The sequence below is a fragment of the Lissotriton vulgaris genome, chromosome 2_1 (assembly GCF_964263255.1).
Source record: "Lissotriton vulgaris chromosome 2_1, aLisVul1.2, whole genome shotgun sequence".
Taxonomy (NCBI): Eukaryota; Metazoa; Chordata; class Amphibia; order Caudata; family Salamandridae; genus Lissotriton; species Lissotriton vulgaris.
In genome coordinates, this window is record NC_141687.1 from 1,063,569,513 (window position 1) to 1,063,590,527 (window position 21,015).

At 49.1% G+C, this 21,015-nt stretch overlaps 1 protein-coding gene across 2 annotated transcripts in view; it reads left to right on the forward strand.

Annotated features, from left to right (window-relative positions):
* KMT2A (lysine methyltransferase 2A) overlaps window positions 1–21,015 on the forward strand; it is a 1,431,261-nt gene that overhangs the window by 716,450 nt on the left and 693,796 nt on the right. For both annotated transcript variants that reach the window (XM_086956712.1, XM_086956713.1), the window contains exons 16-17: window positions 13,026–13,199; window positions 13,320–13,430. In XM_086956712.1, coding sequence (XP_086812838.1) covers window positions 13,026–13,199; window positions 13,320–13,430 — 285 coding nt within the window. The remainder of the gene's footprint in view (window positions 1–13,025; window positions 13,200–13,319; window positions 13,431–21,015) is intronic.

The window sequence follows — 21,015 nt, forward strand, 5'->3', positions numbered from 1 at the left end:
GGTGGTCGCACCTGAAGAATCACCGTCCCAGAGTCTGTAGCCTTTGTTCCCTTTTTACCTTTCCCGTTGAATAACATTGAGCGCCCGATGGCTCAAAAGCACCCTGCACCCAGCCACCCGAGTGCCTCTGGCAGTGCATCCTTTGCCCTATCCTACTTCCCCCTTTGCCCTGAGCAAGTGACCAGGAGCCCAGCTCCCACAGCCATGTGGCCTGCTAGCCAGCAGCCACCAACCGAAGGCCCCCTGCCCCTCATTGGCTAACATTGGGCCTAACTACCTTTGCACCCGGCTGCCCCTGTGCCGCTGGGGGTGAACCAAGTGTACCTACCGGACTTTGGGGGATCCCTGAGTCTATCACCAGCCGAGTACTCACCTGGAAACCGGTAACTCACTTACCTGTCATTGGATAACTGACTGGTTTGACTGGAAAAATCTTCCAAGTGTGAAAGTTTTGAAAACTTAAAATATTCCTATAAAATCAGCTGAGTAACAAATTCCGAAGTACTCGCCTGTGATCAGAAGAGAAGCCAGTACTGTACCTTGTAGCCCAGCATTGAACCACAAAAGTAATCCGAACCGGGTTTACCATTAACCTGTATTTTCCCCATAGGAATCCATTGTCTGCTTTTCTATGACATTTCTTGTTTACTTTTGAAAACTTGAAATATTCTTTAAAATTGGCACATACTACTGAAACGTAATTACTCAACTGTCTTAAGTAGAGATCACAGTGCTGGACCTAGGAGCCCAGTACTGGATTACAAAAGTAACGAGAACATACTTTACCTATAACATGAATTTTCTCCCGTTGGATAACATTGCCAGATTTTCACTGAAAAGTTTGTAAGTGTGAACTTTTGAAATACCTTTTTATTCCTTAAAAATCATTGCAATAACCAAAACGTTGTTACTAAACTGTTTCCAACTAAGTCCCCAGGACTGAATCTAGGATCCAGTCTTGGACTTACAAAAGTAATCTGAAAAGTAATCAACTGTAATTGTGTAGAGAAACCCATTGAGCTCAATGCTAATTTGTGTGTAGAACTGTTGCCTATTGCAACCCCTGTACCTATTGTGTTTACAAAGTCATTGCCGGTTTGCAAAGCAATAACCTGAGATTACTCCTCACTGAGAAAAGTATATTTTGATACATGTTGGTTCTAAAAATAAAACCACTATATCTTTTGATATAAAAACAATTTGCCTGTAGTTCAGTCCTTGAGTGTGTGAAATCTTTTGCTGACTGAGTGTGTACAACAAATGCTTTACACTGTCCTCTGGTGCTGCCTTACTGCTCGACCAAGCTACCACTTTTGAGAGTAAGGTCAGCCCTGACTTTAACCTCTGTTATACCTCTGGGGTTTGTGGCCTCTACACACACTGCACCTTACTTTGGTCCAGTACATATAGAGCCACTTACTCACACACCTATATTTTATTAAAAAAATGTTGTAACCATTTAAAAATGTTCATTATGCAGAATTCATAAATCTTCACATTATAAAAAACGTATATCATTATACAATTTCATGTATTACATAGACAGCATATCAATTAATCAAGAGGGAGATGCAAAATGTCATCAAGTATCTAAAACAAATATTATATCACATATAATATCACATATAATGTTATAAAATATAGATGGCAATCCATTATTAGTCAGTGGTTGTATTGGGCATTGCAGATATAAGTATATGGGTTTATTGTATGAATGGTTTGTGGTATATTTGAGATGATTGTTTAAACAATTATTTTATTTGGTTAACAAAGGGAATTTATCTTCTTCTTTGACTAAGTAACGCCCTGTTCCTTTGGTACATGGGGCTTCTCTCTCTTTATTGGGCACTCTTCTATACTACTCAGTACTCGATACCTACTCTCACCCCCTGTCCAAAAAGCAGTTTAACAATGGTTTTGGTGCCCATGTGCATTAACAACCAGAGGAGGATCACTGAGACATTGTGACTCAAAAGACGACTTCAAAGAAAAACATGTTTCAACAGTCCGAGTTCAATACTAGATGGCAGAAGAGGCCAAAGGACGGTATTATGCCGCTCGTATTGAGCAGCCTAGTAACAATTCCAAAGAAATATTAGCAATTGTGCAGAACTTCCTGTCCCCCAGTGCCTAGGTGGCGGCTGCTCCTGCCACGGAGTCCTGGTGCAACACCCTGGTGTCATTTTTCAGGGATAAAATAATCAGTATCCACAAGACTTTTCTGTCCTCTCCCAAAAACAGCGACCCCTGCATTTCCCCAGAGCTGAACCGGTCTCCCCTTTCTCAGAATTCAGTTCCATTGACCTCGTTAGTTCTCTCAGAATCCTCAAAGCCCTCAAGTCCGGCTCTCCCAACGACCCCTGTGTGGCCCGACTACTATCTGATGTGGCAGATACCATTAATTCTGAGGTGAACTTTATGGTCAACAAATCATTGCGGGAAGCTTGTGTGCCGAAAGCTTGGAAAGATGCCTTGATCCTTCCTTTACTTAAAAAACTGTCTCTCGATCCATTGCTCCCAGAAAACTACTGTCCTATCTCGCTTCTGCCAAGTCTGGCTAAAGTTTGTGAGAAAGCGGTCACATTCCAACTTACCAACTTTGTTGAGGGGGCTGGTTTGCTTCATCCGGCGCAGTCTGGCTTCCGTGCCTCTTATAGCACGGAATCCGCTTTGCTAGATGTCACAGAATCAATTCAGGAGTGTCTGGATGCCAGCGGGAGGGCAGCATTGGTAATGCTTGATCTCTCGGCGGCGTTCGACACGGTGCCTCACGCCATGCTCCTGGATAGCCTATCTGAAATAGGAATCTCTGGGTCTCTTTTGCAATGGATCAATTTTTTTTTGGAAGGAAGGCTGCAGCAGGTATGGCTCCCTCCGTGTGCCTCTGTGCCCATGAGGGTATCCACTGGGGTTTTTTTTTTTAATAATAATAATCTTTATTCGGTTTTTTAGCATTTGCAAAACCATAAAAGATATCACAAAATACAGAATTAATAATTGGAGTCATTTAAAAGGTACAATTTAAAATAGACATTTAAAAAAGTTACATTTTCCAATATTGATACAAAATTAATCCACTGTTTTACAAGTTGTTGCGATGCCTCATGATACACTTTAAGAAGTTTAAAACACGGTAGACAGTACACTCAGAGTCCAAGGTTTGGAGTGCCAGCATGGCCGGGCGACATTGTCTATGGCCCCATTTTTTAAGTAGAGGAATTAACCATATTTTCCGATGGGGATGATAAAACTTACAGAACAGTACCGTGTGTATGGTGGACTGTTGAGAAAGGTCGTCGCATGGACATGGGTCTATCTGTGCATTCCAGTTGTTTTTATCGGGGAAAGTCACTAACCTGAAAAAAAGGTTCATTCTAAATCTTGTTAAGAGCATTTTCTCGTAGGCAGTTAGCTCCATGGTCAGATATAACTGAATTCTCAAGGACTGCTGGATCATAATTGCGTGGGTGACAGATTTTTTTGTGATCTGCGTAGTCAGTCTCAGTGACTCCAAATGGCACAACGCAAGTCGTTTCAGTTCTTTTTTGGAGGTTTCTCTCAAGGTTTCTGGGGTGAAAAAGTACTTTTGTAGGCCCAGGTCCGTAAAAAAGTGTCTAACGTACGAGAGCCATGCGATTTTGTGGGCATGGTCCAGGTCCATAACGTCCTGTAGGATACTTTTAGTCAGAGTGTTTTTTACCGAGAGCCAGGCTCGCCTCCAGAGCAGGAGAGGTTGGATTTTTATTAAATCTTCAATGTGAGGGATTCCCAACTCTAAATGTAAGGCGTAGGTGGAGGTACTTCTAGGAATTGAGAGAAGGAAACTGATGAAGATGTTCTCTTCTTTTTGTATTGAACTGGAGGAAACGTGGCCCCAAGTCCCTGCTCCATATAATGCAATAGATTGGCATTTTGCAGTGTAGATCTGGAGCAGTTCTACTGGTGCTCTTTTTCCCAGTTTATTAGAGAATTTTATCAGCGCCATGATTGCTCTTTTGAAGAGAAGCCTCCTGGACTCAACAGCCGCTTTCCAGTTTAAGGCATCGTCAATCATGATGCCTAGGTACGGGTATTGTGGGGTCTTTTCAATTTTTTCTCCATTCAGAAAGATCGACTTGGTTGCTTTTCTTGATCCACCAGCTACCATAACGAACGTTTTTTTGATGTTGATACGCAGATCCAAGGCCCCCATGAAGTCTGCGTATTTAGTTAGAGATTTTTGCAGTTCGTTAGGGGTGCGAGCCAAGATGACTGCGTCGTCCGCATATAGGAGCGCGGGGATCAAGCGACCTTTTACACTGGGGAGGTCCCTCGCCCCTCGCAGCATGGACTCTTCTAGGCCGTTTGTATACAATGAAAAGAGAAAGGGAGCAAGGACACACCCTTGCCTTACTCCCCGCTCTACCCTGAATGGTGCTGTCAGTTCTCCGTTTGTTCCGTATCTTACTCTCGCCGTGGCTTCACTGTACAATTCCCTCAGAAAGTTCAGAAGGGGAGGATCGACCCCCATTACGTTTAGCAGTGACCAAAGCTTCGCATGCGAAACGCAGTCGAATGCGGAGGACAAGTCCACATAGGCCATGTAGATGGAGCCAGGTTTAGCATGGGTATACTTTGATGTTAACAGACTTAGGTTTAGGGCCTGTTCAACTGTCCCAAAGCCCTCCCTAAACCCGAACTGTAAGTCCGAGAGGATAGTTTTGTCTTCTACCCATTGCTGTAATTTTTCAAGGAGGACTCTTCCAACTACTTTTCCCAAAGAATCTAGGAGCGATATCGGCCGATAGCACTTTGTGTCCTGACGGTCCCCCTTCTTAAAGATTGGGACCATTATTGAAGAGGACCATGACTCTAACAGGCCGAGTTCCATTGTGGCTAGACATACTCTTGTCAATATTGGAATCCATAAGTCCGGCAGGTATTTGAACAAGTCAACCGGAACCCCGTCAGGGCCAGGAGCTTTCCCGCTTTTACTCGAAGACAGTGCCAGTGCTAAGTCCTGCATGTCAAGGTCCATGGTTATTGGATAGGCGACTAGAGGAATATCGGAGTGATTTTCTTCGCTGGTTGATGTCAGTTTGAAGATTTCTGAAAAATGATTCACCCACGCATCCTCGTCGATGGCCACATCTATTTTTGGACCGGCGGGGTCAGCTAACGCGGGTGATTTAACAATCTTCCAGAAGGTCTTACTGTCTTTCAGGAGTGCGCTCTTATGTAGGGCGTTCCAGAGGGATTGTTTCAGTTCTTTTTTCCTCTCTTTTCTGGAAGAGATGTACACTCGTCGGAGAGCTTGGATCTCTGTTGCATCTCTATTTGGTTTTCCGAGAGCTTTCCTTAATTTAGTTTGTGCTTTTCTACAGTCTCGGTTAAACCAACCTGTGGAATTTATTTTAGTTTGTCTGGATGTTTTAGTCAGCTGTTTTTTGACTTGCTCTATTATTATGGTGAAGTTTTCCAAAATTTGTTTTGGCTCTGCATAAGGGTCAAGGCAGATCATGAAGCTGTTGTAGGAGGATTCTACTAGCCGTTTTGTTAGTGTATTTGGGTCCACCTTTTCCCATTTTATGGTGTAACCATTATTCTTCCCCAGCTCCAGTCTGTTCTGCGCCAGCGTGTTTGCTATCGATGCCATCAGTGACCTTGGTTGATGGATATAAAAGCTCAGGTTTAAGGCAGAATGATCACTAAGATTATTTTCCAGAATTTTAAAATTTTTGGTATGATCTTTTAAGCCTTCTGTTACAAGTACAAAGTCTACAGTGGTCGCATGGCCCCTTCCTCTGTAGGTTGGTTCTAATTTGCTATGACGCTGTTGTAAGGGGTTCAGAATTTGTAGGTCCAGATCGGCTAGTGTTTTGTTCATGACGGTCCCCACTCCTGAGTGGGAAAAGTGTACCAGTGGGTTGTCATTTTCGTCCTTTATCCCACATGTGTCAATCAGGGGGCAGGGGTGTATGTTAAAATCTCCTCCCCAGATTATCTGCGGTGTTTCCTTTTTCTGTTTGGCATGCCAGTGATCGGCTATTTTTGATTGGATTAGTGAGAGGACATTCAGAAAGAGGTCATCCTCTAAGTTGTTGTAGAGGTTTATTATTGTGAAGCAAAGCTTTTTCCCGATTGTGATTGTGAGGATCTGGAAGTGTGGAGTTAGGTCTACCTTAGTAATCTTCAGTTCAAAGATTGTGTTAGCCAGGTATGTTACCAGACCCCCTTTCGGTCTACCTGCGCTGCTGGGAAGGGCGGGGGAAAAAAATGTCCTGTAGCCTGCAAGATGTGAAGGTGTCATTGTCCAAGTCTCTTGTTGACAAATGATTTGTGAGTCCTTCAGGAAACCAGCGGCCGAGCCGTCCTCTATTTTGTTTCGGAGGCCTGCCACATTCCAGAAGATAATGGATAACGGTACATAGTCTAAAGGTGATTTTTCCACTTGAGGAAGTTCTATTGGAGGATTAATCGGGTCCTTAGTTGTTAATGCTGACTCCGTGGGATTGCTTCTTTGTCAATCGACCATTTCCAGGCCGCTGAAACGTTTCATTAACGGTATCCCTTGCCAGTTTTGCCCATTAGTGGGCTCTCTGTAGCTAGTGCCGTATGGATTCTGCAGTGGTCTCTCCCACTGCTCCCAATTTCTAGATCTATTATGTGGGCCCATGATCTGCCATGGTGCTTCTCTTTGCGGGTGGATTTGGTTTGATGGCCACCAAGGGTGGTCGGGCTCGTTATATCGCGGCATTAGTTTTGGGCCCGCGATGTCTATCTCCCATGGCTGCAGGATTGGTTTCCTCCAAATGCTATCGATATCACGGGAATAATTATTGTTGTGATATCGTTTTGGGTAGAAATATGACAAGGGTCTTGTGGCGATTCCCCCAGAGATATTAAACTCCCGGGAGCAGATGTATTCTGCTATGGTTGGATCCTCGAACGTGATTACTATACAGTCACCCCGGATAGTTTTTTTTCTGTGGCCCACCCACGAGGTCCGGGAGACTGAGGCTATTGTGCTTTTCCAGTGTTGGGGAACAGGGCGATTAGTGTTCAGCCAATACTGTACTTTATTCTTCAGTGACCAGTTGGGTTCAGCCCCCTCCCCAGTAAGTTCAGGGACCCCTGTCATGACCACTACGTATGGACATGCCGCAGGGGGTAGGTTTACAGAGGGTCTTTGGTCAGTAATCTCTCTCGGGGTACCTTTTGTTTTTGTTTGTTTTGTATTTGTTATGGCGGGAGAGTTTGTCGTCACGGGGGTTTTAGAGGAAGGGGTGTTTATGCTTGGAGTATTTACTATTGGTGTCGTAAGTGGGGTAGGTGGTGGAGGGATGGTCGAGGGCTTGGGAGTGATTTTTTGGACAGTGGGAGGATTTGGTACTGTTGAAACTTTTACTGTAAGTTGTTTTTTGCTCTGTGGAGGAGGCAACAATACCGATTTCTTGTTTGGGTGAATTATGATCGAGGAATCTGAGGGAGGCTTTTGAGGGACATGCGAGGGTGTGATTTTGGGAGGACTAGAGATTTTTGAAATTAGACTCTCGATGTTACTAAGTCTAGCTTCTAAAGGGCGAATATAAGAATTCAGCAGGGAAGCTATCTCCTTAATTAATCTGGCTGATTCTCTTTCTTTCCCTCGTAGTCGTGGGCTTTTTGGTTCCGGGATTGGGAAATCTTGAAGATCGTGTGGTAGTTGATGTATCATTGCTATATTAGTGGGCGGGGGAACAGAGTGAAGGGGAAATACTGCAGGATTTGTGTCGCCTACCAAGACTATAAGGTCAGCCGTTTCAATATTTTCGGTGTGATCTGGTTTTTTGCTAGCATTTCTTTTTTTGATAGCTCCCTCCCTCCTCCCTCTTGTTTGCCTTACTTCTTCAGGGGTTGGGTCGGGGAAGATGTCTGGGGTTTTTTCGAGGTCACTATCCGAGAAAGCTACTGAGAGTTGGGTGGCAGAAAGATCTACGTTGTTTGGCAGACTGAGTCTGTTGGCAGACACAATCGTTGGAGTTGGCGTTGCCTGGGGATCTGGGGTTCTTGCAGTGGCTAGTAGTCCCATTGAGGATCGGCGTGCAATGGCGAGTTCAGTTGAAACTCTTCCCTCTATTAAGCTTATGCTTTGATCGATAAATGTATTTGCTTTGGCGAGAAAGTCGTCCATTGGACCAAGCAATTTATCTCCTATCCCATTTTTTTTGGCTTTTTTCTGTTTGTTAGATCGCGTGTTCATTTTCCAATGGGTGGATTTGAGAGGATCAGAGCGTACTAAGTGCCTGTATGAAGATCGCCGTGATGGAGCAGTTAGGGGGGTGGGCCGGACCGGACTCTTCCGTACTCTAACGGCCTCAAACGGCCCTGTCTTTGCCCAGTCTTAGCCCGGGCTGCGTCCCGCGCTGCGGGAGTGATACGCTATTAAGTAGGTGGCGGTTTGGGCGGGGGGCGGGCCAGCAGGGAGAGCGGACCGGAAGCTCTTCCGTGGTCTCGCAGGGACTTCTGGGAGATGAAGTCCCTGCACACTCGCAGCCCCGCTGGTGCCTCACGCCGCTTACCGCCTTTCCGCCGAGGTCCTCACTTGAGCACGCAGACAGCAGCCGAGACTGGGGCTCCCCTGCGAAGCGGCGCCTGCGAAGCGGGTGCGGCGAGTCGTTAGCAGGGAGCCTCACACGTCGTAGCAGAAAGTGCGCTGTGCAGTCGGTGGCCTCTTCACAAAACAGTAAGTGTCCCACTGGACAGGGATTGCCGGTGCACTTTTGATGAGTTTAGATGGGCGGGGGGCGGGCCAGCAGGGAGAGCGGACCGGAAGCTCTTCCGTGGTCTCGCAGGGACTTCTGGGAGATGAAGTCCCTGCACACTCGCAGCCCCGCTGGTGCCTCACGCCGCTTACCGCCTTTCCGCCGAGGTCCTCACTTGAGCACGCAGACAGCAGCCGAGACTGGGGCTCACATGCGAAGCGGCGCCCGCGAAGCGGGTGCGGCGAGTCGTTAGCAGGGAGCCTCACACGTCGTAGCAGAAAGTGCGCTGTGCAGTCGGTGGCCTCTTCACAAAACAGTAAGTGTCCCACTGGACAGGGATTGCCGGTGCACTTTTGATGAGTTTAGATGGGCGGGGGGCGGGCCAGCAGGGAGAGCGGACCGGAAGCTCTTCCGTGGTCTCGCAGGGACTTCTGGGAGATGAAGTCCCTGCACACTCGCAGCCCCGCTGGTGCCTCACGCCGCTTACCGCCTTTCCGCCGAGGTCCTCACTTGAGCACGCAGACAGCAGCCGAGACTGGGGCTCCCCTGCGAAGCGGCGCCCGCGAAGCGGGTGCGGCGAGTCGTTAGCAGGGAGCCTCACACGTCGTAGCAGAAAGTGCGCTGTGCAGTCGGTGGCCTCTTCACAAAACAGTAAGTGTCCCACTGGACAGGGATTGCCGGTGCACTTTTGATGAGTTTAGATGGGCGGGGGGCGGGCCAGCAGGGAGAGCGGACCGGAAGCTCTTCCGTGGTCTCGCAGGGACTTCTGGGAGATGAAGTCCCTGCACACTCGCAGCCCCGCTGGTGCCTCACGCCGCTTACCGCCTTTCCGCCGAGGTCCTCACTTGAGCACGCAGACAGCAGCCGAGACTGGGGCTCCCCTGCGAAGCGGCGCCCGCGAAGCGGGTGCGGCGAGTCGTTAGCAGGGAGCCTCACACGTCGTAGCAGAAAGTGCGCTGTGCAGTCGGTGGCCTCTTCACAAAACAGTAAGTGTCCCACTGGACAGGGATTGCCGGTGCACTTTTGATGAGTTTAGATGGGCGGGGGGCGGGCCAGCAGGGAGAGCGGACCGGAAGCTCTTCCGTGGTCTCGCAGGGACTTCTGGGAGATGAAGTTCCCTGCACACTCGCAGCCCCGCTGGTGCCTCACGCCGCTTACCGCCTTTCCGCCGAGGTCCTCACTTGAGCACGCAGACAGCAGCCGAGACTGGGGCTCCCCTGCGAAGCGGCGCCCGCGAAGCGGGTGCGGCGAGTCGTTAGCAGGGAGCCTCACACGTCGTAGCAGAAAGTGCGCTGTGCAGTCGGTGGCCTCTTCACAAAACAGTAAGTGTCCCACTGGACAGGGATTGCCGGTGCACTTTTGATGAGTTTAGATGGGCGGGGGGCGGGCCAGCAGGGAGAGCGGACCGGAAGCTCTTCCGTGGTCTCGCAGGGACTTCTGGGAGATGAAGTCCCTGCACACTCGCAGCCCCGCTGGTGCCTCACGCCGCTTACCGCCTTTCCGCCGAGGTCCTCACTTGAGCACGCAGACAGCAGCCGAGACTGGGGCTCCCCTGCGAAGCGGCGCCCGCGAAGCGGGTGCGGCGAGTCGTTAGCAGGGAGCCTCACACGTCGTAGCAGAAAGTGCGCTGTGCAGTCGGTGGCCTCTTCACAAAACAGTAAGTGTCCCACTGGACAGGGATTGCCGGTGCACTTTTGATGAGTTTAGATGGGCGGGGGGCGGGCAAGCAGGGAGAGCGGACCGGAAGCTCTTCCGTGGTCTCGCAGGGACTTCTGGGAGATGAAGTCCCTGCACACTCGCAGCCCCGCTGGTGCCTCACGCCGCTTACCGCCTTTCCGCCGAGGTCCTCACTTGAGCACGCAGACAGCAGCCGAGACTGGGGCTCCCCTGCGAAGCGGCGCCCGCGAAGCGGGTGCGGCGAGTCGTTAGCAGGGAGCCTCACACGTCGTAGCAGAAAGTGCGCTGTGCAGTCGGTGGCCTCTTCACAAAACAGTAAGTGTCCCACTGGACAGGGATTGCCGGTGCACTTTTGATGAGTTAAGATGGGCGGGGGGCGGGCCAGCAGGGAGAGCGGACCGGAAGCTCTTCCGTGGTCTCGCAGGGACTTCTGGGAGATGAAGTCCCTGCACACTCGCAGCCCCGCTGGTGCCTCACGCCGCTTACCGCCTTTCCGCCGAGGTCCTCACTTGAGCACGCAGACAGCAGCCGAGACTGGGGCTCCCCTGCGAAGCGGCGCCCGCGAAGCGGGTGCGGCGAGTCGTTAGCAGGGAGCCTCACACGTCGTAGCAGAAAGTGCGCTGTGCAGTCGGTGGCCTCTTCACAAAACAGTAAGTGTCCCACTGGACAGGGATTGCCGGTGCACTTTTGATGAGTTTAGATGGGCGGGGGGCGGGCCAGCAGGGAGAGCAGACCGGAAGCTCTTCCGTGGTCTCGCAGGGACTTCTGGGAGATGAAGTCCCTGCACACTCGCAGCCCCGCTGGTGCCTCACGCCGCTTACCGCCTTTCCGCCGAGGTCCTCACTTGAGCACGCAGACAGCAGCCGAGACTGGGGCTCCCCTGCGAAGCGGCGCCCGCGAAGCGGGTGCGGCGAGTCGTTAGCAGGGAGCCTCACACGTCGTAGCAGAAAGTGCGCTGTGCAGTCGGTGGCCTCTTCACAAAACAGTAAGTGTCCACTGGGGTTCCGCAGGGGTCATAGCTTAGCCCGCTGTTATTTAACATCTACGTGACTCCGCTGATTTTCTTGGCGGAGTCACAGGGAGCTAAGGTGATGGCCTACGCCGACGATACCCAGCTGCTGTTTACCTGGATCAAGGAGGATGACTCGGTTACGAGACCCCATCAGTGCTGGTCATCGGTCTTTCATTGGTTGGCCAATGTGCAGCTAAAATGTAATGAGGGAAAGCCCAAAGTACTGCTGTTCGGTTCTTTTGCTTCGGACTTCAGAGAGAGACTCTGGCCTCCAGGTTTTCCTTGCCCGTCTGAGAATAACGTTGCCGCCAAAAACCTTGGCGTCTGGTTCAATGTGAATCTGAATTTTGGGTCACATGTCAAAAAACTGTCTGGCACCTGTTTTGGTGTGCTGAAAAGTTTGAGAAAGTTTCTTGCCTTCCTGCCGAACACAGTCAGAGAGACGGTTGTTCGGGCACTGATTCTTTCTCGCTTGGATTACGCCAACGCCCTCCTAGTTGGCAGCCCAAGTTTCCTTGTGAAGAAATTACAAGTGGTACAAAACTCGGCTGCCAGACTTCTAGGGGGGCTGTCATCCAGGCACAGAGTGCGGGCACTTTACGGTCATTACACTGGCTTCCTGTCGAAATTCCCCATAAATTTAAAATGCTCTCAATTGTGCAACGTGCCCTTTACGGTCTCGGTCCCATCTATTTGCAGAGGATACTTGCTTTTTACACACCAGGGAGACAGCTGCGTTCGTCTTCGCAGCTGCTGATGCAGACTCCGAAGTTTAAGCGTCAGCGACTGGGGGGAAACTCCTTTGTGCGCAAAGCTTGTTTGACCTGGAATGCGTTGCCCTTGGCTTTGAGGGCCACCCAGGATCCTCTTCTGTTTAGGAAAGCCTTAAAAACCCTACTTTTTTAATTGGTTATTGTGCATTTTCTGCCTTTTTGTTGTAAGCGCCGGGACACTTCAGAGTAGCTGTGCACTGTACAAATTAAAATAACATAACATAACAGAAGTCGGCAAAGCTTGTGAATCAACAGCACCACATGCAACAAACAGATGCTTACAAAGTAAGTAACGTAATCCTTCTGCAGTCCTCACCATGTCTTCATTCCTTCAGCCTCTCCACAGATTTTACTAGAAGCAAGTGTGGGTCATTGCTAGGTACATGAAGGTTAAGCAATTTGTTGGTATAAGAGGATTGTAGGTTAAACACTGTGACCGGAATGGCCTATAGAATGCAAGCTGCAGATTTGTTTGATATGCATAGGGTGGAAAATGCATTTTTTTCTCCTCCAAATTATTATGTGGGACATGGAGATAGAAAGATGTTTGTGTTCCAATTTCATTGTTTTTCTTCTGGAGTCTAATCATTTTTGTACAATTTATACATTCACAAAATCTAAATGTTATAAACTGATAATCCCAAAACTTCAAAAGCTAACTCAAAACTGATTGGCTGGAATGATTTACGTTTTACATCTACAGGATCTGTGGTGTGTTCAGAGCAGAACCCTAATCACGGAACTGCAATCCTTTGAATGTTGGTTACACCTTTGTCTAAGAACAAGCTGCACTGTGGATAGTGCTGAACCTGTTTAGATAACCCTGTTTCATTTCAACAGACTGTCAAGCCACCGGATTTGAACCCAGAGACTGAGGAAAGCCTCTCATCCCAAAGTTATCCTGAGGGTCCTGATCCTCCAGTGCTGACAGAAGTTCCTAAGCAGGAAGAACAGCATCCACAGGACCTTGAGGGAGTGAAGAAGAAAATGGACCTTGGAAGATACACATCCGTTGTAGGTGTCTATTCACTGTGAAGCACACAGTGCTATCAAAACATTACTCTAGGAATTGCCAGGGCGCATGTTGTTTGGCTACTTATTAATCATCCTGTTTTAATATCTGTTTACCTGCAGCTGTCATTCAGTGATGACATTGTGAAAATTATTCAGGCTGCCATCAACGCAGACGGAGGTCAACTTGAAGTCAAGAAAGCCAACAGTATGGTCAAGTCCTTCTTTATTAGGGTGAGTAGACAGTATGCTGTTAATAGTCTTACTGTAGATCTTCTTTGAATTACTATGAGAGCATCGAACACGGAGCATATAGCTAGTGTATTTGTTTTAGTTAAAACCTAGTACCATAGTTGAATGAATTTCATCCGTACTTACTTCTTGTCTATTGGTCTGCTGCTTTTGATGGTGGTTCTTCTGTTTAACGTGATTTAAAAGCTTTGTATTTCCAAAATATAGACACAGAAGGGTCAGGACTGTCTCGCCTGAGAATTTCTGTATTTATAAATTGAAGAATCCTTGCCATGTGTTCCTGTCCTCTGTTGCAGACAGAAAAGAAAAGGCTGGAGTGGTAGGGCTAAAGTGGTATGTGGGCAGGTGGAGGGACAGAAAGGTTGAGTGTGTGTGTGTGTGACAGAGCATAGATCATGCCATGACCTCTTCTATCAGAATTCAGTCATTCTCCAGTATTGGGGTGTCTTTCATAGATTCACATGCTTGAATATTACCCGTCGTCGAAGTGGGAGCCCCACGGTAAATAAAATGGCAATAAAACCAATAATACATGTATATAAAAACATAATTACATACATTCCAAAACCATAAATACTTATGTACCAAGGTTCGCATTAACACATGGGAATACATTAGAAGAAAAAGATTACTTTTATAGCATATCCATGTCATTATGTTAGTCCAAACTACAGCCAATCAGACACAAGCACCCCTCTAGAACCTTCTCCTCAGAGGCTGAGGCCCTCAGATTTTCTACTGCAGGTCGTGTGAAGGGAGTCTCCCTGAGCTCTGCTCAGTTTGCATCTTTTTTTTCTGGATTTCTACAGTTTTCTGGAATGTCTTCAAGTAGGAACGATGCACCTCTTTCTGAAGCAGAAAACCTTGCGTCAGGTGTGTCTAGAGCCACTTCTAAACATAGCAGTGTGCAGGATTTGCCATCTCCTTTCCTAAAGAAGAGGAAACTTCAACTACAGAAGGCTCCTGCTGTGTCTCCACCTCCTCCTGCTACGCCTACGCCCCTGAGATCTTATTCTCAGGCGTCCATGGCTTCTTCTACGCATTTTTCCTCTAAAAAACGTGCGAAATCGTCAACGGGAGCGTCGACGGTCGTTCGGACGACAAAATCTGCGACTTGTGCCAGCGGCTCGTCGACGGCAGCTGCGTCGACGTCGTCAGTGTCGATGATGGTGTGTGAAGCTTCAAGTCTGTCTCATCGACGTCAAAAAGAAGTCTCGTCGACATCAAAATCTTCGTCGACGCTTGCTGTGAAGAGCGCCTCTTCGTCGGCGGGTGCTCCGTCGACAGCTGCGGTGGCTCCGTCGGCGGCAGCTTCGTTGATGGTGGCTTCGTCGGCGGCTTTGTCGACGGCTTAGTCTACGGTAGTTGTCCCATCGACGGTGTTACTGTCATCGACGTCTACTTTCGCATCATTGCCTTTGGTGCCACTTTCTTTATCCGGTTCTGGGGCTCCTGCTGTTGACCCTCTGCACCAACGTCGACATGTGCCTTAGGATCAGCTTCCGATTCCACGTCACTCTCGGCCTCCATCACCTCTTTTTGCCACGGGTTCGGAGCAGAACTCTGGTTCTGATGAGGAGGACGATGATAGATTGCGGGCATCTCGAAGCCCTTTGGAGCTGGTCATTAAATGTCAGATCGGGAAGACGGCGAAGTTGATGATGATGATGATGGAAACATGGCGAATTGGGACGATTATCAGATCCAGACATCGTCTTCGCCACCTTCGGGTCTAGGGGATTCCCCTCCTGTGGATAAAGCTATTTTTCACCAACTTATGGAACGAGCTGCGCTGCGCTTTAAGCTTCCTATGGTTATGAAGGATGAGCACTGTTTTCTTTATGATTTCAAGATTCAGCCTTTTAAACAGGTCCGGACAATGCCCATAATTGACTTCATTTGGAATGAGGGTGTCAAACAGTTGCAGACGCCAAATTCTATTCCGGCACTTCTTCCTCGTTTGGAGAAGAAATATAGGGTGTCCCAGGGTTCTCCAGCTTGCCTGGTAGCGCAGCCTAAACCAGATTCCATCATCACCCAGGCCGCACAGCGCTGTTCCAGGAATCTGTCTTCTCCTATTACCGCTCCTCCTGACCGTGAGGGACGTAGTCTTGATGCCATTGGAGGAAATGTTTCCACTATGGCTTCTACCACCGTTGAGGGCTGCAAATTCTCAGGCCATTCTGGGGCGCTACGACCGCCAGATGTGGTCGGATATGTCTTCTTTTATCGACCTCATTCCTGAGCCCTCCAGAGCAGAGGCCCTCAAGATTCTTCAGGAGGGCGAGAGAGCGTCATCAGAGATTATCGACTGCTCTGTGGACATTGCTTGTACTGGTTTTCATCAGCTTGCGGGGGCAGCCGTTTTACGTCGTCAAGGCTGGCTTTGTTCCACCTCTTTTCGCCAGGAGGTTCAGGTGAAAATCCTCGACATGCCCTATGACGGCGAATCGCTCTTTGGCCAGCATGTGGACGAGGCGCTTCAAACCATCAAAAAGGACACCGAGACGGCTCGTGCCCTAGGTACTTTGCAGTTTCGCAAGCAAGCAGCCTTATCGTGGTGCGCGGGGACGCGACACCTCCTTCTTTTCGCATGGATCCAACCAGTACCGCTCCTACGGCCAAGGAAATCGGAGATTTTCCTCCCAGTCACAGCAGTCCTATCGACAACAGTCTACCAAGTCTTACAGAGGAAAGTCTTCCTGCAGAGGCTCCGCTTCTAAGAAGCAATGACTTGTCTTCCCCGCTCAAAGTTGGAGGTCGAATCTCCCTCTTCTTTTCCAATTGGTCTTCAATTACCTCGGCCCGTTGGGTGCTGGACATTGTATCAAAAGGCCATGCTTTGGAGTTTGTCAAATTCCCTCCAAACACTCCTCCAACTGGTCCACCTCCGGCTCACCTCAAGGAGCTCTTTCAACAAATTCGACTCATGATTCAGAAAGGTGCCATCAAAGGGGTGCCCAAGTCTCAGAAGGGGATAGGATTCTATTCCCGGTGTTTTCTTGTCCTCAAGAAGTCCGGCGAATGGCGTCCGATCCTGGACTTAAGAGCCCTGAACAAGTACCTGAAGTGCCAATCCTTCCGCATGCTCACGCTTGCAGAAATTCTCCATCTTCTCTCAAAGGACGACTTCATGACCACCTTCGATCTCCAAGACGCCTATTTCCACATGCTGATACTTCCAAAACACCGAAAGTACTTGAGATTCCGGGTAGGGCGCAGAGACTTTCAATTCAAGGTGTTGCCTTTCGGCCTTCACTCCGCCCTTCACGTCTTCACGAAAGTCCTGGCACCGGTGGTGGCATATCTACGTTTGAAGGGCGTTCAAATCTTTCCCTACCTGGACGACTGTTTCAAGTCGCAATCTCACCATCAGGCGTCTCTGGACACTCGATTCTGTCAGACTCTATTCCACTCCCTTGGTCTCTCCATCAACACTGAGAAGTCTCAGGTCGATCCAGCTCCCTGCAGGACCTTTCTAGGCGCCACTCTGAATACTTTGCTGGCGAAGGCATTCTGGCTCACGAGCGTCAGCTGCGGATTCTACGCCTAGTGGCTCTCATCCGTTCAAAAGGGTCCGTTTCAAATCGTATATTGAAGTCCTTTCTTGGGATGGCGTCCTCCTGCATCTCCCTGATCCCAAACTGCAGGCTCAAGAGTCGCCCCATTCAGGAGGAACTGGACAAACAGTGGCGTCAGGTCACCGTCTCTGGTCCTGGTGACCGCTCGGATGAGGTCTGCTCTCCAATGGTGGGCTCAACCGTCAAACATCGCTGCAGGTATTTCTTTCCTAACAATCGCTCCGGAGCTCGTCCTTACCACGGATGCCTCCCTGGAAGGCTGGGACACACATCTTAAAGGGCTGTCCATAAGGGGCAAGTGGACCCTGTCTCAACGTTCCTGGCACATCAACAGGCTGGAGCTAATGCCATTTTCCTGGCGCTCAAGTCTTTCCATCTTCTACTCCAGGGAGAATCAGTACTCATTCAAAACGACAATACCACCTGTATGCACTATGTAAACAAACAGGGAGGCACCAAGTACCCGCTACTTTCTCAGTTGGCACAGACCATCTGGGACTGGGCACTCCGTCGCTAAATTACCCTGACAGCGGTTCACCTACCAGACCTCTCCAACATCCTAGCGGATTCCCTCAGCAGGTCCGCGTCCTCGACCCACGAGTGGGAGTTGCATCGGCCGATTCTGGACTTCAGCTTTCGGCTGAGGGGTCGCCCGTACATGTATCTTTTTGCGAGCCCTGTGAACCGGAAATGCCAGTCTTATGGAAGCTGGCTTCCCCATCAAGGGTCATGCGGGAATGCCCTTTTGATGGACTGGTGCAATCTATTCGCCTATGCTTTTCCGCCGATTCCGCGGGTTCCTCAAGTGTTGTGAAAAATGCGTAGACAGCCGTGCCACATTCTCCTGATTTCTCCCAGATGGCCTCGACAAGCGTGGTTCTTGAACTGCTGCTTCTCTCGCAGTGCAAACCCATCCTCGAGCGGATCTCCTCACAATGGACAAGAGTCAGATCTGTCATCCAGACCCCTCCTCTCTCAAATTATCGGCATTGAACCTGAGCACCTTAAATTTGCCCACTTGAACATTTCGCCAGCATGTAGAGAGGTTCTTGCCAATGCGAGTGCTCCATCCACAGTAAAGACTTACAAGCTAAAGTGGAAAAGGTTCTGTCACTGGTGTGCATCTGCCAACATCCATCCCGTGCACTCCTCTCCTGCTCAGCTTCTGCCGTTCTTTCTACAGTTGGCTCAATGAGGACTTTCCCACTCCACCTTGAAGGTCTTCCTAGCGGCAATATCTCGTTTTCATCAGGATGGTTCTTCCTCTCTCTACTCTTCCTGAGTCATTCCGCAGTTTTTCAAGGGGCTGTTAAGGATGTTCCCGCCCATTCGGCGTCCTCCTACCTGGCATCTCAATATTTTTGCGCAATTGATGAAGGCGCCTTTTGAGCCAATCCACAAAGCAGGTTTGAAATGTTTGACCAGGAAGATGGCCCTTCTTGCTTTGACCTCCTCACGTCGCGTGAGTGATATCCACCCCTTTACCATTCAGCCTCCTTCCCTTCAATTCAAATCGGACTGTGTTATACTTCGCACCACCCCGGCATTCATGCCTAAGGGGCCAACTGATTTTCACCTCAATGAACCAGTGTTCTTAAAGACTTTCTTCGCTAATCCCCAATCTCCGGCGGAGCAACGTTTGCATTCATTGGACGTTAAAAGATGCCTTAAAATCTACTTAGACAGGACAGCGCCCTTTCGTAGGTCTGATCAACTGTTTGTTGCTTACGGACGCATGCGCAAGGGGCGTGCTGTTACCAAGCCAACTATTGCACGTTGGATTTCCTCAACAATTTCCTTCTGTTATCAGAAGGCCGGCAAACCTCTTCAATCTACAGTGAGAGCTCATTCCACCAGGGCGATGTCATCTTCTACTGCCCTGTTTGCTGGTGTGCCGATTCACCAAATATGTCGAGCAGCCACGTGGTCCAGCAGACACACTATCACAAAGCACTACTGCCTTGAGACGATCAACGAAGCTGATACAGCAGTGGGCCAAGCGATGCTTCACAATCTTTTTAAATAAGGTGAGCCTCTTTCCTTCCCTCCGCCTGTATTGTTTTTACTATTATCTGTCTAGCAGCTTTGTCATTTCATTGCATTTTCAGGCTAATGCACTGCTATTTTGCCTTGCGGCCATCTATTACTGCTCACTTTTCTATTCAAGCATGTGAATCTATGAAAGACACCCCAATACTGGAGAAGAACAATTGTTACTTACCTGTAAACAGTGGTTTTCCAGTATTGGCGTCTTTCATAGATTCAAATGCGACCCACCCACCTCCCCTCAGAGGCTCGCTTCTCGTTCTAGCCTGTTTTGTCACTCATGTGCTACAAAAATCTGAGGGCCTCAGCCACTGAGGAGAAGGTTCTAGAGGGGTGCTTGCGCCTGATTGGCTGTAGTTTGGACTAACATAATGACATGGATATGCTATAAAAGTGTTCTTTTTCTTCTAATGTATTCCTATGTGTTAATGCTAACCTTAGTACTTTTAAGTATTTATGGTTTTGGAATGTATGTAATTATGTTTTTATATACATGTATTATTGGTTTTATTGCTATTTTATTTTGCAGCGCGAATCTTTCTGGATTCACTATGCTGTGCATTATTCCGCGGTCTAGTGGTTGGGTCCGGAATAGTAGTCTTTTATTTTATTTTTTTCCGTAGCCCAGGTGGGCGTTGACGTCCCACCTTTTGGTGTCCTTCCTGTGACGTCTGCATGCTTCCTGCGGAAGCTCCCACCCTTGGGCGCCATCTTCAGATTCTTTTTTCCGCTGTTGGGTCTTGATCGTTCCCGAGAGGGCTCCAGGGATTAGAAGACAAGAGAAGCAAAACTCGAGATTTTTTGGAGAAAAACACTTAAGACGAAGGAAGACTACACCATCGAAAGGACGACGAAGAAAGAAAAAACTTCAACACAATTCGACGTCCAGAGGAGAATGCGCAACCAGGGGGCACCCTGAACGCAAGACATGGACAACACACCATTTAAATTCTGCCGCAACTGCCACCATAAGTACGCGCAGAAGGACCAACACCCAGTCTGTAACCTCTGCCTGCCGGTCGACCACGAAAGCAAGGACTGCAACGCCTGCTTCGCTTTCACGCCGAAGACCCTTCGAGTGAGAGAGAGGCAAAGAATAGCAAACCACACCATGCAGGGCAAGGGCCAATCACCGTCCCTTCGAGACCTGGGACTCTCGACCGACGAGGAGGATTACGCCGCCGAAGACATCGGCTACACGGTCGCAGAGACCGTTAATAAGAAGAATACAGAAAATGTAGGAGACTCGACGCCCCAAAAAGGCCCGAAAGCCTCACGACCGTCTACCCAAGACTCTCGAAAAAAACGAGGGCAAGACCCCGAAAGTGCCGACGCCGAGAACTTCGGCGTCCGCAGCAACATCCAGGCCCAGCGGATCCTCACAGAAGGACTCCCTGGCGCAGAGGGACGGCGACCAGCGAAAGTCGTCGAAAAGCGTCCCAAGAAAAAGAGCGCTCGACTCCGAAAACCACTTCGAAGTAGACGACGAAAGACGCAAGACCAGTCTCGACGCCGAAAACAGTCTCGCCGCCGAAAATCATCTCAACGCCATCTTGCACGGCAAAGAGAACGGCACAACCACTCGACGCCGACCAGGCGGCGGAGATGGAAAGAAAGAAGAGGAGACTCGAGGCAGAGATGGAGAACATCCTGCAGCGAAAGAAAGATTTCCACGAAAAGATGAAATCTTACACAATTCCGTCGAGGCCCAAGTCACCGGTAGCACAGTTGGTCGAGGAAGAAGAGGAAGATTTCGAGGTCGAAGCAGTGTCGGAGAGCTTGGAAGATCTGGCATATCAGGAAGATGATACCCCCTATTACGAAGAAGAGGCAGATGACGACCAGAGGGCGTACCAAGAATCGACATACTCGGATACACAGGAGGTAGTGGCAGGACATCGCAGCTGAGGGTCCAGAAGAGGGAGTGGACACATATCCAG